This window comes from Myotis myotis, unplaced genomic scaffold (assembly GCF_014108235.1).
Source record: "Myotis myotis isolate mMyoMyo1 unplaced genomic scaffold, mMyoMyo1.p scaffold_m19_p_6, whole genome shotgun sequence".
Lineage (NCBI taxonomy): Eukaryota > Metazoa > Chordata > Mammalia > Chiroptera > Vespertilionidae > Myotis > Myotis myotis.
The window spans coordinates 86,832,130-86,847,310 of NW_023416368.1; the positions used below are offsets into that span (position 1 = coordinate 86,832,130).

Sequence of the window (15,181 nt, forward strand, 5' to 3'; positions counted from 1 at the left end):
CCTTCACCCTGGGATTTCAGCCCCACCTTCAGCGGGGTTCTGGAAGGTCCCTGAGGAATGGGAGAAGTTTTGAAGGGTAGTTGAGAGTCTTTACGAGGTGAAAAGTTGGGGGATGGATAGGGTTAGGTCAAAGTCCCCCAAGACCCACAGGTGTAGTTGATACTGGCAATGTCTTTATTGTCTTTGGGAGGCCTGGAAGGGTGGATTCAGAGGGGCAGAGGGGTAGGAGTCGCTGGGAGCTGTATGGCCACTGCCTCAGGTGGTGTGCATCAAGGTGCCTCAACCTGCGAGTGCCCGTTGGCATCACCAGTACAGTTGTTGGAGGCCAACGGTGCCAATTCTTTCTTGGAAGACTGGAGGCAGGCACTGGCCACATGCCTCATGTGCTTGAGGCCAGGGCGTTCCATCTTGTGCTCCAGAAGCATGTGGTTCTGCGGCGGAAGCCCCACGCAGGCCCTGGAGGGTGGAGGGGTTTCAGCAGGGCCTGTGAGCAGCCCGGCCCCGAATGAACATAGGACCAAGGTTCCCCCCCCGCCGTGGGCTCCCCCAGGTGGGGCGCACCTGAAGATGTTCTCGATGCAGCTGCGCTGTCGGAAGAGTGAGTTGACCACAGGGCTGCCTGGTGGAGCCAGTGGCGCCTTGAAGAGGAAGCCAAGCAGGGATAGCACCGGGTGGAAGCCCTGGGGTTCCAGGTCTGAGTCGGTGCAGAAGCTCACGCGCTGGCACAGTTCTGTCAGCAGCACCAGATCCAGCATGATAGGCGCGGCCAGAAGCGAGTCCTGTGGGGCCAGTGGGTGGTCAGGTGGTGGGTGGGTGTAGGCAGGTGGGGGGGGTCCTCACTCCCGTCCCCCGCATTCCACACCTCGCAGGTGTTGTGCAGCACCAGCGTGTTGGTGCCGCCCAGCATCAGCTCCGACGTGTACTCGTCCATTGCGCGTTTGCTGTCGCCCACATATGGCACATATTTGATAACCACCTGGGGGGCGGAACTGGGTCACATGGATTGCCCTCCTCCACCAGGGGCCCCCCTCCCCACCGCCTGCACCCCACACACGCAGTGGTCAGGCTCCTCGCCGGGTGCATAGAGCACCGGGTTGCTCTGCACCATGTCGTCTACCACATTGCTCTTGGACACCTCCTTGGAGCGGAACTGCGGCGGCGCCGACAGGTTCTGCCCGTCGTTGTTGCCCAGGTGGTTGTAGCTCACGATGGACATGGGCTGCAAGACAAAGGACCATGAGGATGCTGTAGACCCCACAATGGAAGAGCAATTCAGGAGCCTGAAGCTCAGGATTAGATCCCACCCCCTGAACCAGGTACCCCCCAGGCCTGCCCACCTTGAGGCCGGAGCTGATAAGGAAGTCAACCAGCACAGACTTGACCTTGGTCTGACCTGACTTGAAGTCATCTCCGCCCACAAACACACGGCGCTGCCAGGCGAGCTCGAGTGCGCCGGGCACCAGAGTGTTCTGTGGGGACCCATTGAGGAAGGCACAGCCCTCCAAGATGCTGGCCACAGCGAAGAGTGTGGAGGGTGACACCTCCAGACCTAGCTGCGGGCACAGGAAGACAGTCAGTCAGTGTAGGGATCCTTGGGGCTGGCCCTGACCATGCTCCACTCTGGGTGCACCCACCTGAATGGTACGCAGCAGGTTTTCTGCGGTGTCATTGAGGCCTGGGACCAGTTCGCAGAAGCGCTCCGTGTTTGCTGTCCACAGCACAATGACTTTGTCCAGCCCTGCGCTGGACCGGAAGTCGCGGATGTCCCTTCGGATCTGCTCCAGCTAGGGAGCGGGGGAAGATAGTACAGATCCCCTGTGGAGGCCTGGGCTACTGACCTCCCCAAGTGCAAAGAGAGCCGGGACCCTCGGGATGGGGGCGGGGGGGACAAAAGGAGGGCAACGTGGGGCGAATGGGAAACAGGTGGCAGGGGGAGGGGCAAATGGTAGTGGGAGCAAGTGCTGCACCTGCTGCGCACGCGTGCCAGGGATGAGGTTGTCCGCACGCGCGCTCTGGTTAGCTGCGATGAACTCTGGGATGTAGACGGAGGGCCTTGGGCGCAGGGTCTCCATGTGCGGCCACAGCTGTTCCTGCAGCCCCCAATCTAGCACCTTCGCGCGTCGCATGGCCTCAGCCAGATTCAGCGAAGATATGTCCCAGCCTGGGGGCGACCCTCAGGCTCATCCAGGTCCTACAGCTGGGCCCCTCTAGGCCCCGCCTCCCACCCAAGCCCGGCCCAGGGCCCCGCCCACCATCGACAACGAGGTCGTCCGGCGACACCATAGGCAGCAGCGCGTGGAGGGGCACGAACACCTCTTTGCCTTCAGCGTCCAGGCCCAGGCTAACGGTGCCTGCCTGCGTCAGCGAGCCGTAGTAGTTGGCCTCCTGGGGGCAGCGGTGGAGGGTTGGGGGTGGGAACAGGGTAGGCGTGGTGTGAGCAAGCTGGGGTGGAAGCTACCCGCCCTCTGGAGGTACCTTTCCAGAGCCAGCCACCACCTTAGGCTCTGCTCCTTGGAGTCCCGCCCCCGTGGAAGCCCCTCCCCGTGGACCCATCCTCTCAGAGCCAATCTCCTGCTTGGACTCCAGCGGAGACCTAGCTTCCGCAGCACCCAATTCGACCCCCACCTTACGACCCGTGCGGGTGGGCCAGGACAGGCGCAGCCGATTGGCCAGCACGGCAGCGGTGAGCGTGGAGCCGTTGTTGCCGCCCCAGCCGACCAGCATGACCCCGAGCCGGGGCACCTGCCGGGCGGTCCGGAAGGTGAAGCGCGTGGCTGAGGGGTGTACCTGAGGGCGGGCAGTGCAGTGAGCCCAGAGCCGCAGACGTTGGGCAATCCCACCCCCTCCTGGCTCTCTGGGTCCCCTAGCCCCCAGCCCACCTTGAGGACGCCATCCTCGCGGCTGACGCTGGTCGTCCGGTACTCGTACTGCGCCTCGATGACCTCGGGGCTGTAGACCACGTCGGGGCTCTCGACCACAAACTGTGCTGCAGCCTCCATCGCAGCGAGCTGGGGGTAGGGGGTTGGCAGGAAGTCAGCAGGAACACGAGAACAAGCCGAGCGGGCTTTTATTTTTATATTATTGATTTGAGAAAGAGAGGAAGGGAGCGAGAGAAACATCGATTTGTTGTTCCACTTACGCATTCATTGACTGGTTCTTGTGTGTGCCCTGGCAGGGACCCGCAACCTTGGCGTGTGGGTACCACGCTCTAACTGGACCCGTACCCCACCAGGGGCCCCACTCACCAGCGCAGAGTCTGTTGATTCCCTGGACCCGCACCCCATCTAGAGCCCCACTCACCGGCGCAGAGTCGGTTCAGACAGGCGGTGCCACCGCTCCGGGCGCTCGAACTCTAAAGAAAAGAGCCGAGGCCCCGCCCTCACCCCGCCTTTCGCTCCTCCCGCGCTGGGGAGGGGTGGGGGAGAGCCGGCAGAGGCCTTGGACTCGGGTTCGAGGCCCTACAGCGCACGGCCCAGGAGGCTATCATTCGTCCGCCCCGCCAGGCGCTGGCGGGCATTACGTGGGCTATAGACCCCGGCCCCAGCACGGGGTGTGTGGATTCACTTCTCACCACAGCCTGTTAGGGAGCCCAGCCTCGTAGCTCCATTTCACAAAAGAGGACATTAAGGCTGCAGGTGAGCACCAGGCCCCAGTTACAAGACAGGGTTCCTGGGCCTATGAGGGTGGGTGTCCCTGGGTCCGAGATACTACTGGGGAAACTGAGGCAGAAGACTGAGCTAGGACTGTACCTCAAAGCCAGACACTCTTCCAGCCCAGGCTGCCTCCCCTTCCTTCCTCAGTAATAGCCAAGCACGGGGACCTCTGACGGCTCACAGGGGGGTGGGGATGGGGGTCCTGGAACACCACGGTTCTGGTTCCCCAGCTGTAGCAGGACTTGGCAGGGCCAGGCTGGGGAGGGTGGCTGTTGGGTGGGTATGGGAGAAATGGGAATGGGAAGGACCCGGTCAGCCAGCTGGGGAGGAGCTAGGCTTGCACACCACTGCATCCTGCTAGCACCGAGTGATAAGGGAGCGTGGGAACTGGTGGGCAGGCGGGGGTTGCTCCCCCAGGAACTTTCCAAAACAAGCAGCCTCCTCTGGCTGAAAAGTTTCCACCACTGGAGTTGGCCCAAAAGGTGAATAGCTGGGAACATTCGCAGGAAACATGGTCAGGGCCTGAGCTTGTGGGGATGGGGGGGTAGGACTCTAAGACTGGCCCCAGGCTTTGCTCTCAAAGGGCCCCCAGGTGGGGAAGTTGGTAATGGACTACAGCAGCAGTCGCCAACCGGTGGTCCGCGGACCACTGGTGATCCATGAGGTCCGAAAGGTTGGTGACTGCTGGACTAGAGCATCCCCAGCTGGAGGGAACTCGGAGGGAGGGCTGGTCAGGGCAGGCTGCCTGTAGGAGGTGGCTGCTAGGAGGGGTCTTCAGATCTGAATACATCTCTTATCAAGAGATGTGAAGAGCTGCCCAGACAAAAAACCTGGGGGAGTGCATTCAGGAGCAGATGAAAAGGCAGCTGGGGAGGGGAAGGAAGGTGGTGTGGGGAACCAAGGCAGACCTCAGGGCTGGGGACGGAGAATATGGTGTATCTGGGTTTTGTCCCGGTTCCTAGGCAGAGCTTGAGTTTGATCAGTGGCCAGTGATTTCCTCAATCACATCCTATGTAATGCAGCATCCATAACCCCCCTAAACAACAGAGTCTGGGTGAAAACATGAGGTGCTGGGGAGGTGGCACACAAAGCGTGCAGGGAAGCCCTATGCTAGTCTCCATACCTTGCCCTTTGCATCTCCTCCCTTTGGCTGTTGGAAGTGGTTTTCTGAACACTGTGAGCCATTCTAGAAAATTACCAAACCTACGGGGGTTGTCTGAAAACCCAATTTATAGCCAGTTGTTCAGAAGTATGGGTGGCCGGGGACTTGTGGCTGGTGTCTGAAGTGGGGTGGGGGGCAGTCTTGTGGGACTGAGCAGCTTAAGCTGTGGGTGTGATGCCAGCCCCAGAAATTAAGTGTTGGACATCCAGTTGGAGTCAGAGGATCAGAGGGAGCTCGCACCTCCAGGCCAGATACGTCATGGGACTGTGCAGAGAGGAGACATGCCCCAAGATGCAGCCCTGGGGAAGCCTAGCCAGAAGGAAGCTGGTGGGGCAGAGCAGGCCCAGGCGGGCTCCATGGAGGGGCAGTGCTGGGGTTAGCTGGAAACAGCTGGAACTATTCCTCCCTAATAAGACGACTGCAAGGACTGCTGGGTATGCAACACCAGGTGAGTGCTGCCTGGAGGCAAGGTGGTGAGCAACTGGGGACCAGACCAGACCACTGTCTACATCAGAGACCAGTCTCCTGAGGGCAAGGACAGAGCTATCTTGATTATTGCTGAGTGCCAGTGCCTAGGGGAGCCTGGTGCACAGGAGGGGCCGTGGGATCTAGGTGCTGGTGGGAGGACAATCAGGAATGTTATCCAGTAAGTGGCGGGGGTGAGGGGGGGAGCATCAAGCCCTTCAGCCATGATAGTCTCAAGGAGCGGGGGAAGACACTTTTGGGCCCCGGGGGGTGGGAGGGACTGGACTCATGGTGTCCTTAGTTAGAAAGGATGGTCAGGGAGCCAACTGCCTGTGGCTGCAGCACACTAAAGAGGTGATGGCCAGGGTGGTACCAGGCAAGGTGGGGTGCTATGGGCAAGGTTGGCAGAGGGGGGAGGTGGGTGGGCAGGTGTGACAGGACAGGACCAGATGCAAGTGTCAGCCTGGGCCTTGGGGTGTGGAGACAGGGACAGCAATGTTATCCCCTGGAAGAATGTGGCACCCAGGCCAGTGGGGAGAGGGTATACTCTGCCCTGCCAGGCCCCCCTGACCTCACCTTCCACACCCCTCGGATTCCTGAGCCTCCTCAGAACTCAGCCAAGGTCGCTGGCCAGGGAGCCACCAGGGAGGCTGAGGCCTACATCCCTGACCCCTGGACATTAATCCTGGTCTTACTCTTTATCTGTTTTTCTCTCCCAAAATAAACGCCCCCTCCAACCCCCACTGTGTCCTTGGAGTCCAGGACCTCTGTCTGTGGCTCACCTGGAAAATGGGTCAAGGATGGCATCCCACTGTTGTCCTGGGCCTGAGGGGCTCCAATGGACCTCAGAACGCTGTCCTCACTGGCGGCACAGGGGTACCCCCGAGTGCCAGCCTAGTAGGAACTAATAAAGTTACTCACCACTGTTCTCATCGATCACAAGTTGTTTCCCCAAATCTCCACTTACCCCACATGGTGCTGCTGGAGCCTGGGGGACCCCCTGCTTGACTCAGCCACCCCATTCAGACTGCAGCTGCAGGGAGGGCAATGCCCTACCAGACACCTGCTGTGGCTGCCGAGGGCCCCTGCCTTCCCAGCTTCTCCCGCTTCTCTTACCTGTGACCAGGCGGTCTTAGCCTCCTGCCCTGGCACCTGGAGGGCCCACTGCCTCTGGCCAGGCTCACCTGCTGGCTCCCCCAGGCTCACCTGCTGGCAGCGGCTCAGGCAGGCTGTCTAGAATGCCTTCTCTACCCCATCACCATCGCCGGATCCCAGCCCAGCTCCACACAGGATCAGGGCCACCTGGCTGTGACAGACACACCAACACACCTATGCAGCCTGGGCTGCTAGACTCAGTTCAGTGAAATTTATTGTAGGTTGAAAAATCAGCATTCACCTGTTTAGTGTACAAAAAGGACACTAGATCTTTAAGAAAATATTAGGAAACTGAAGACGTGGGTGCTTTTCAATTGTAACATTTTGGCAAAAGTGAAAATTTCTTGTAAACACCAACTCCATGGCTCAAATAGTTTTCCTCCACAGTACAATATTAAAAAGAAATAACAGTATCAATAAGTTAAGACCATATTTAATCAGCTAGAACTTTTGTCCATCAACCCCCAAAGCACAAAACTTTTCTTAGCTTCATAATTCCTTAAAAGGAAGAAAAACAACAACAAAAAGAAAATTCAATGGAGAGTCCCTTGACCAGGTTCCCAGGGCAGAGGGCTGGGCCTCCTTAAACATCCCTTGTCACCAGACTGCCTGTCCACAAACACAGCTGTCTGCACAACTTGGGGTCCAGGGTCTGCTCAGCTCTTCGCCCACTATGTCCCAAATGAAAAATAACATAACAGCTGGTGAACATGAAGGATGAGCTTCCTTGGCGCTCTGACACCCAGGGGCCCGTGGAAGAGACTGTCGGGTGGGCACAGTGCAGGTGTTCACAAGTGACCTGCTCTTTGGGAAACATCAGGAGACACCCCACAGCTTACACAGCTATGCTGTGAGCACTGCCGCTTCCCTGTGGGGGGTGGGTCACAGCCAGGTGCCACCCACTGAGGGTGGCTCTGAATCTTATGTACAAACCTCAGACCCCACCACGTCCTGTGCCCGGGGCTACACGCGCGCACGCACACACAGCTCCCCGATGCTCTGGAGGACACTATACTAGGCACAGTGACTAAGCAGCAATTGGGGAATCCATACAGCCTGTGCTCACTCTCGGAGGCCCCCTGACCTCACCAACCCCCAGCCCCTCCCTGAGTGCATACCCCATGGTGGCTCTGCTAAGACCACCCCAGGACCCACAAGGGGACTGAGGAATGGAGTGAGGTCTCAACAGTACAACATAAAAAGCAGCAGCGAAGGGGAAATTGAGAACATGGAATAAAGTCCAGCACTGTTGCTGCATAATGAGCTTGTAGCACAGAGAACCCTAGTGCCCCAACAGCTGAGGGCCTGAAATAGAGGACAGGGCAGGGGCTCCAGCAGCTGCTCTGGGGACCAGCTGGAGTTCTCAAAATAGACCTGGGGGTTGATCTGCCCTGCACACCCCCTTAGAGAGAGCCCACCCTTGCTTGGGCCTGGAGAGCCTGGCCAGGCACTCAGCCAGAGCCCAGCATGGGAGAGGTGACCAAGGCTGATCCCCTGCCCAACTTTCCAATGGCATCTGTAATACTGCAGAAAGGACACAGGGCAGCGTCTAGACTCTGGGCGTCCAAGGAGGGGAGGCACAGGTTTAGAAAAAAATGCTTTCTCTTTCATACAAAAATAGACTCAAGTCTCATGAGCAGTAGCTAAAAGTGGCTGTCTTTGTATAAAACTAGAAAAGGCAGGCAGGCCAGCCCAGTCTTCTGGTGAGAGGAAGCTGAAGCCCCTTGGGCTGTAGTCAGCGAAGAGGTGGGCTTCCTGGGGAGCTTGTCCTGGATGGGGGTTGCTCTGGAGGTATGGGGCTCAGGGATCGGGACACCCCACCTGGATCTGTGTCCTGTGGATGCCAGATCTGCAGGGCCTCCCCTGAAAGCCGGCGTTGCTGGCTCAGATAAACGTGTCTTCCTCGTGTTTATTTTGTTAAATAAAAATTTTCCCCTTTTTTAGCTCTCCCCACCCCCAAAGCCCCAGCTCCCTTGCCATCCAGAAGGGTCAATCCAGGGAGGGCAAGCTCCTGCCCTGTGGCTGGGGCTAGGGCCAAGGCTGCAGCTGCCGTTGGTCATACTCAGCAATGAGCCTCTTGATGTGGGCCAGCTTGCTGTGCAGGTACTCACACCGGTGCTTCTCCTGGCTGTAGTTGGTGTTGGTCTGCAAAAGAGCAGCAGGGTGAGCCAATCCTGTAGCCACGGGCATTCTGAAGCATGGCTGCAATGGGAGCTGTCCTGTGTGAAGATGCTAGTCTACCTGTCACCTCAGGCTGCCACTGCTCCTGCTTATAGGCCAGTGCCCACTGGACAGTGACAGGGACCCCTGTTCCACCTGGGGCCAGAGCCCTTGGCTGGCTTCCCTCCCAAGCCCCAGGCCCTACCCTGGGAAATGGGATCGTGGCCAGGATGCGGGTCAAAGGCAAGATCAGCAGAAACCTGGCTGAGCTAGGGCCTGGCTGGCAAGGAACCAGCTGGCATGCAGAGCACACACATGGCGATCCCACAGCTAGTGGCCTTCAGGAATAAAAGCTGGTATCACCCTGGCCAGGCATGGGCAAGGAGCTACCTCACATGTCTCCAGGGATCCCAAGGAGAGGGCCCCGAGCCCAATTAGCAGCTGAAGCTGGGAACTTTGCCTCCTCTCCTTGCCTTAGGGGCTGCTTCACCAAGCAGTGGGAGAGCGGAGGGCGCTGCGGTACACGGAGAGAGGCTGCTCCCCACACCCCACCCCACAGTGGGGTGGACATTTACCTTTTTGATTTTGCGATATTCCTGTAAAATCTGTCCACGAGTAGTCTACAGGAAAACAAAAGAAAGAAAACAATGACCTCACCTGCAGGAAGCTCCAAGTGAGGGGGGTGAGGTGCCTCCCTGATAACCCATGACCTGCATGTCACCACTGGCCTGGGGACAATAGCCTCCAGGTGGCCCTGAGGAGAGCTGACCTAAGTACAGAGGAAGGATAGGCTGGGGGAAGGAAGCTGGACCAGGGGGCAAGGTGCAGGGGCCCAGCCTCAGGGACAAGGCAGAAAGTGGGAGAGGGCAAAGAGCAGGGCGATACCCTCCTTCCCTTGCACCTCAGCTGGCCTGTCCACTGTTCAAGGCTAAGCACAGAGGCCCCTGGCCACCTGGGGATGCAAGGAGCTGCTGGGCATGTCCACACAGGAGCAAGAAGGAAGGAGGATTGCTGTATCCTGAGGCCTCATCTGTCCCAGACCCTCAGGGGCCCCATCGCTCTTTCAATCAAGAGCCACCTCCTCTGGAAACCAAACAGGACTGGCCAGTGGAGACAGACTCTGACCCCCCAGTTAATTAGGGTTGGCCCTGTAGTCAGGTGACAAGCTCTAAAAGGTGGCTCAAAAGGGAGGCTGGTGTTCTAGGACTGGAGACCAAGACCCTCCCATCAGTACAGGTGAAAGACCAGACACACTCCATCCCCTCCCACTTCCCACTGTGGCTCTGACGGTGCACAGATGGGCCATGTGGTGCCGTGTGGCCTGGCCTTTCTCCTCCTGGCCAGGCTGTCCCGAATTGTGGGTAGTGGGCTGCAGAGAGGATCCCAGACACTCTCACAGGCAGGACACAGGTGCTGCAAGCCAATGCTCCCTGGCTTGGCCTTCCTGGCTGCTCTAAGTAGCATCCCTGCCTCCAGGGCTCATGTTCCACCTGCAGAGTTGATGCCAATGTCCCCACTGCAGGGGAGGCCAACTAGGCTGAGAGCCCTCTGGTTCCCATGGCAGAGCCCAGACCCAGGCCTGAACCAACTGACCAGCAAGGGACGGCCACCTGTCAGTCCATGAGGGGTCAAAATGCTGGCTCAGCCCCTCCTCACCAAGGAGGGCAGCAGATAGGTTTGGGGGCCGTAGGCTTAGCTGGACTGAGAGAAACAGACCCATCTCCCCAGGGTAGGGCACCGGCAGGGAGCTCTACCTCGTACTCCTCGGAGCCCTGGGAGAGCTGCCGGAGCTGGGCATCCAGCTGCGTGAACCGCCGTGTGATCTGCTCAATGCGGGCGTGCAGGTCTCGGTACTCACTGTACTCGGCGTTGAAGTCATTCTTGTAGCTCTGGCGCTGCTCTGAGGAGGAGATAGTGGCATATTTTCTGGAAAAGGGAGAGAACGGTGGGGCTCAGGGGCTGCTGTAGAGAGGCTGGAGTGCCTGTGGCTGCAGAGCCAGCCACACCCAGGAAGAGCCTCACCCAAGCAGGAGCCTGGCCTAGAACAAGCCGAGGGGATGGAACTGGCACCCAGGGACTTGGACTTAGTCCTGCCACTGCTGAGCTGCAGTGCAGGGTGAGGAGGGGAAGGCAGGGGGGAAACTCCTGGGAGAAGAAGAGCGGCCAGCCGAAAGGAAGTACTCACAGCAAGTAGTCTGGTGTCTCTGAAGTTGATGTGGGGACGCTTGAGCTGTTGCAGGTCCCATTTAAACCTACAAAGAGCAAACAAGATCTGCAAAAGGTTCAGGCTTCGTCGCCTGAAGGACATGGAAGGGACAGCAGAGAGGCAGTGAGAGACTGCAGGACCCTGCTGGACCCAGAACCTCTGCACTTCCATTATGTGGGCATGTATGTTCTCAACCACAGCTGTGTAAGTGCAGATCAACCAAGTCCCTGGGGTGTTTAGTCTCCAGCCATAAAGGAGAAAGACAGATGGCCCCCGGGGAAACCTTGAACCTGCCTGCACATCTCTCTGCTGACAGTGGTCTGAGCTCCTCATGATGCTCCCATTCTTCCTACCAGACGACGGACTTTGGGACCCGAAGGGCAGCCCCAGTACAGGGCTGGGCTGGAGTCATGAAGGGGAACACGCCTAGGCTGTCCTTGTGGTGGGGATTGAGGACAAGGGAACAAGGCCTGCCTGGACCATAGTCAACTGAAACTACAATCTAGTGTATCTACTCCCCCGTTTTTTTGAGATGAAGAGGTTTTATCACTTTGTGAGAGGAGAGCAGTTTGCCAAGCCCTCTCTTGGTTTCACACTTAGATGGTAGACATCTGGGCACGAGGCCACCCTGCAGTACACGCCTACCTGCACCTGAGAGTGTTATTTTTAACTAGAGGCCCAGTGCATGAATTTGTGCATGGGTGGGGTCCAGCTGGCCTGCCCCGATCAGAGCCTATTGATCAGGGCCTATCAAGCCATCCCCTGGTCGAACTCCCGGCTGAGGGGACAATTTGCATATTAGCCTTTTATTATATAGGATGAGGCTATGCTCTCCCTGGACCGAAGCCTGATGAACATATATGTGAGGGTTTAGTCCATGTTCCCAGGACCCATGCCCAGCACCAGGCAGGCCTCTAGGGATGTTCTGCATTAAGGCTTGAACACCTTTGGGATCCTTCCTGCGGCTCCAACTCCTGCTGAAGTACTAGGCCTCCCTTGTAACAGCTGAGGTGATTCCTGCCATGGAGCCTGTTTCACTGGCAACAACCCCCACAGCTGTTCTTCTACCCTCACCATCTGTCCCCTTTCTTGACCCCCATCACTCCGCAGCTTCTCCTGTGCCTCCCAGGGACAGGGTCAAGGGGCTATGTGCATGAGTTCACACTGCAGACCCTAGAAAAAGGGCTCTACCCTGCCCACAGGAGTCAGTGGGCCTGAGCTAAGCCCAAGCCACCCACCCAGCACACCACCTTGCCCAGAAAGCCATCCTGAAGCCACAGGAGTGGTCCATGGCCTGATGCTCAGTTTGGGGGTGGGCACAGGTCCCAGGAGTGGTCTTAGCACAGGGTGATGATGACGGTGGCCAGAGAGTAGCTCTGGGATGAATGGGGACCATAGGCTAGGGCTGGGTGAACAGAGCCACTTGCCTGACAGGTGGAGGCAGTCGCACCTATCAGGTCAGAGGTAATCATTAGGTGGGGCTGGGACAACTGGGCCAGATTAGGGGCCAGTGCCATGCATAAGAGTGGGTTAAATCAATGCAGGAAGCTTCCTCAGGTGCTGGCCTGGATTCTTCCCAGAGTTTGGGGAGGGGCCTGGTGCCAGAGAACAATGCCACTGTTAAGGGAGGTATATTTGCCTGCACATGCACAGCACATCCTGTACCCAGACGGCACAGGGTGAAGAGGGCTCTGGGTGGGCAGTGGAGGGCTCTGAGCCCATCCTTTATTGTTATCACTTGAGTCACCTGCAAGGTGCAGGTCAAGATGATCATCAATGCCAGGCACAGCTTCTGGTGCCCAGCCACCCCTTTCCTCTTCCTGGGGGCATCTATTCCCTGGTTTGCCTGATTCTAAACCTTACTGTCTTCCTCATCCTGGGGACTGGGTACGAGCTGCCTGGCCGACTCACAACAGGCAAGATCTGAGCCCCATGTGTGTGGGGGGCCAGCCTGGGCTGCAACTTTCTGGCCCCATTCTTCCTCCTTCCCAGGGCCCTGCCAGAGCACAAGGGTCTTGCTTCTACCATTTGGGAGAACGTGCTATTGGGCCAGGCTGCTGAGGACCTGTCTCCCTGGCCAAGAGGGGATCAGAAGGGCACTCAGGAAATCAGGCCACTTTCTCTCAGTCTGTCTACCCAGATGTTGGGAAGCCCAGTGGCACAGCAGGGCCAAGAGGAACCCAGAGGTCTGACCCTGTCTGCTAGGACTTGCCCCTCAGCCACAGGGAGGGACTGCAGCAGCATTTCTGGAGGGCAAATAACTCTTTAAAAAACCTGAAGGAAAAAACGGCTTTGCTACCCCAGGAATGCCCCTATTCGGACCCTGCCTGGGGAAATGATCCCAGAGCCACATCAGGTGGCAAGCCTGGGACTGTTCGTGTGTGTGTGGGGGGAGGGGAAGAGGAGTGCGGGGGGGCAGGTGGCACGCTGTGATTGTTGTTTCATACTGATCAAGTTCACAGCCACACAGGGTGCTCAGCTCAGGTGCCTGGGGCTGTGAACTCAGGGTGGCCCAGGCTCTGCTGCCAGCCTGGCCAGTCAACATGCCTCCACAGTGTGCCTGGGCCCCAGAGGTTTTCCTGCTCACCACATAGTCCAGACAGGCCTTGTACCCCTCCCTCATCCTGCTGCTGAGACCCCAGATTTCTCAACATCCAGCTGGCTGTGTGACCTGGCTCTTGTTGCCCGCTGTTCTGTGAACCTCCCAAACCCTCTCTCCACAGGATTGCCAGGCTACACGAGGCCCACAGCAGCCCAGGTGCTGCCCTGCTCCTGCCAGGCCATCCCTATGGCTTTCCCTGTATGCAGAAGGCCCCTGACCTGCCCTGACCCCTCTCAGTGTCTGTGCCTGGAACTTGTTCCTTTCCCCATGCATTGCTCCTCCTGTGAGCCTCAGCTTAGTTGGATCTGTGTCTCTAGCCCCTGTGCTGGCCTGGAACATAAAGGATTGCAGAAGGCTCTGGGGCCAAGACCTCTGGGTCATTCACTGATGCCCAGTGTGAGAACAGGGTACAAAGGGGTTGCATGTGCAGAGTGAGCCAACATGGGGTGCACGGGGCATTGTGGCACCCTTGGCATTATGTGGAGCTGGTGCTCAGGCTCCTGGCAGTAACCTTCTGCAGAGCCCCTGCCCCAGGTCTGCTTTTCAGCACCTACCCAGGTTGACTGGCGGGGCTCCAAGGGAGCCGGACACAAGTTCTGGCGGCCTGGCTCGATGCCTGTCCCCAGATGCCCTATCCTTGTCCTTGTGCTTCTTGGACTTCTTCTTGGACTTGCCGCGAGATGAGCCACCGTGGGGCCTGCTGGGCTGGGCACAGTCCTTCAGCAGGGGAAGGCTAAGGCAGGAAGTGGGGGCTGGGGTGGCCATTTCCCCGTGATCACAGTCCCGGCCACTGTGGCCCAGGTCATTGCTGACATCAGCCAGAGGGTCGTGTGCCCTCGGAGGATCCAGCCGTAGGGGTAGGTGGGCATCTGTGCCCGCCAGTGGGCCAAGGGTGGGCAGTAGGGCCTCCCGACCATGGGGCACATTCAGCTTCCCATTGGCGGCGGGCTGAGCTCTCTGGGTGAAGTGCGATATCCTTGGTTTCTTGTTAGCCAGGGGGTCAATGAAATCAGGAGGCTGAGGACGTTTCTGGGAAGAAAGGGAGATCATTTTAGAGGGGAGCCTGTGTCTGGAGCGGCTGGCATCCCTCAGGCTTGGCAGCAACAGGCCAACCTGAGCTAAGCGAGCAGCAGTGCCCACCTGCAAGGCCTACTCCAGCCACACAGGGGCGTCCAGATACCAGTCAGGCCTTTGGTGCCCACCCAAGGACACATGCAGAGGAAGGAAGGGCAGCTAGGTCACCAGAGTACTGGCCCAACCACCTCCAGAGACTGGACTAAAATGTCGCTGTGTTCAGCAGGAATGGTGACAAGCCAAATCTGAGGGACACAGGGCAGCCCCACTGGCTGAGACCCATCACCCCAAACCCCTGACTACTTCGATCTCACGGCAGCCCACTGACACATGGTCTAGGTCTCATCCCCATTTCACAGATGATTAGACTGAGGTATGTGAGGCAAAGCCAGAGCACAGAAGGGGAGCCAGCACTGGACCAGGTGGCCCTGACCCAGGGAAACAGCTAAAGAGAGAGACTGCAGATGGCAGGCCTAGGACAGGGGGTAGTCGTGAGTGAAATGAGGCCTCACAGCTGGGGTGCGCGTGGACCTGGCTTTTCCATGTGTGTTGAGTGCTCCAGGAGGAGGAGGAGAAGAGGGAGAGAGGGAAGAGGAGGCGGGTGAAGAGGAGAGAGAGGAGGAGGGGAGGAGAGGGGCCCGAATGTGGGACTCACAAGTCAGAGCACAAAGGTGGGTGGGGATAATTTTTACCAAAAAGCTCAA

General features: G+C 58.3%; 1 protein-coding gene across 2 annotated transcripts in view; it reads right to left on the reverse strand.

The window, feature by feature from the left end:
• Positions 1-151: 151 nt before the first annotated feature.
• The window catches only part of ELL (elongation factor for RNA polymerase II), a 70,162-nt gene continuing 55,132 nt past the window's right edge, over positions 152-15,181 (reverse strand). Inside the window, exons 8-21 of one of the 2 annotated variants that reach the window (XM_036311731.1) lie at positions 13,958-14,432; positions 10,781-10,847; positions 10,350-10,521; positions 9,171-9,215; positions 2,880-3,008; positions 2,626-2,787; positions 2,253-2,385; positions 1,968-2,161; positions 1,635-1,784; positions 1,338-1,553; positions 1,055-1,219; positions 863-976; positions 562-779; positions 152-456 (exon numbers count right to left, since the gene is read on the reverse strand). In XM_036311731.1, the coding sequence (XP_036167624.1) occupies positions 270-456; positions 562-779; positions 863-976; positions 1,055-1,219; positions 1,338-1,553; positions 1,635-1,784; positions 1,968-2,161; positions 2,253-2,385; positions 2,626-2,787; positions 2,880-3,008; positions 9,171-9,215; positions 10,350-10,521; positions 10,781-10,847; positions 13,958-14,432 (2,427 nt within the window). In that variant the 3' untranslated portion in view covers positions 152-269. Of the gene's footprint in view, positions 457-561; positions 780-862; positions 977-1,054; positions 1,220-1,337; positions 1,554-1,634; positions 1,785-1,967; positions 2,162-2,252; positions 2,386-2,625; positions 2,788-2,879; positions 3,009-6,631; positions 8,581-9,170; positions 9,216-10,349; positions 10,522-10,780; positions 10,848-13,957; positions 14,433-15,181 lie in introns of those variants that run through there. The other variant, XM_036311730.1, reaches the window with a different exon arrangement.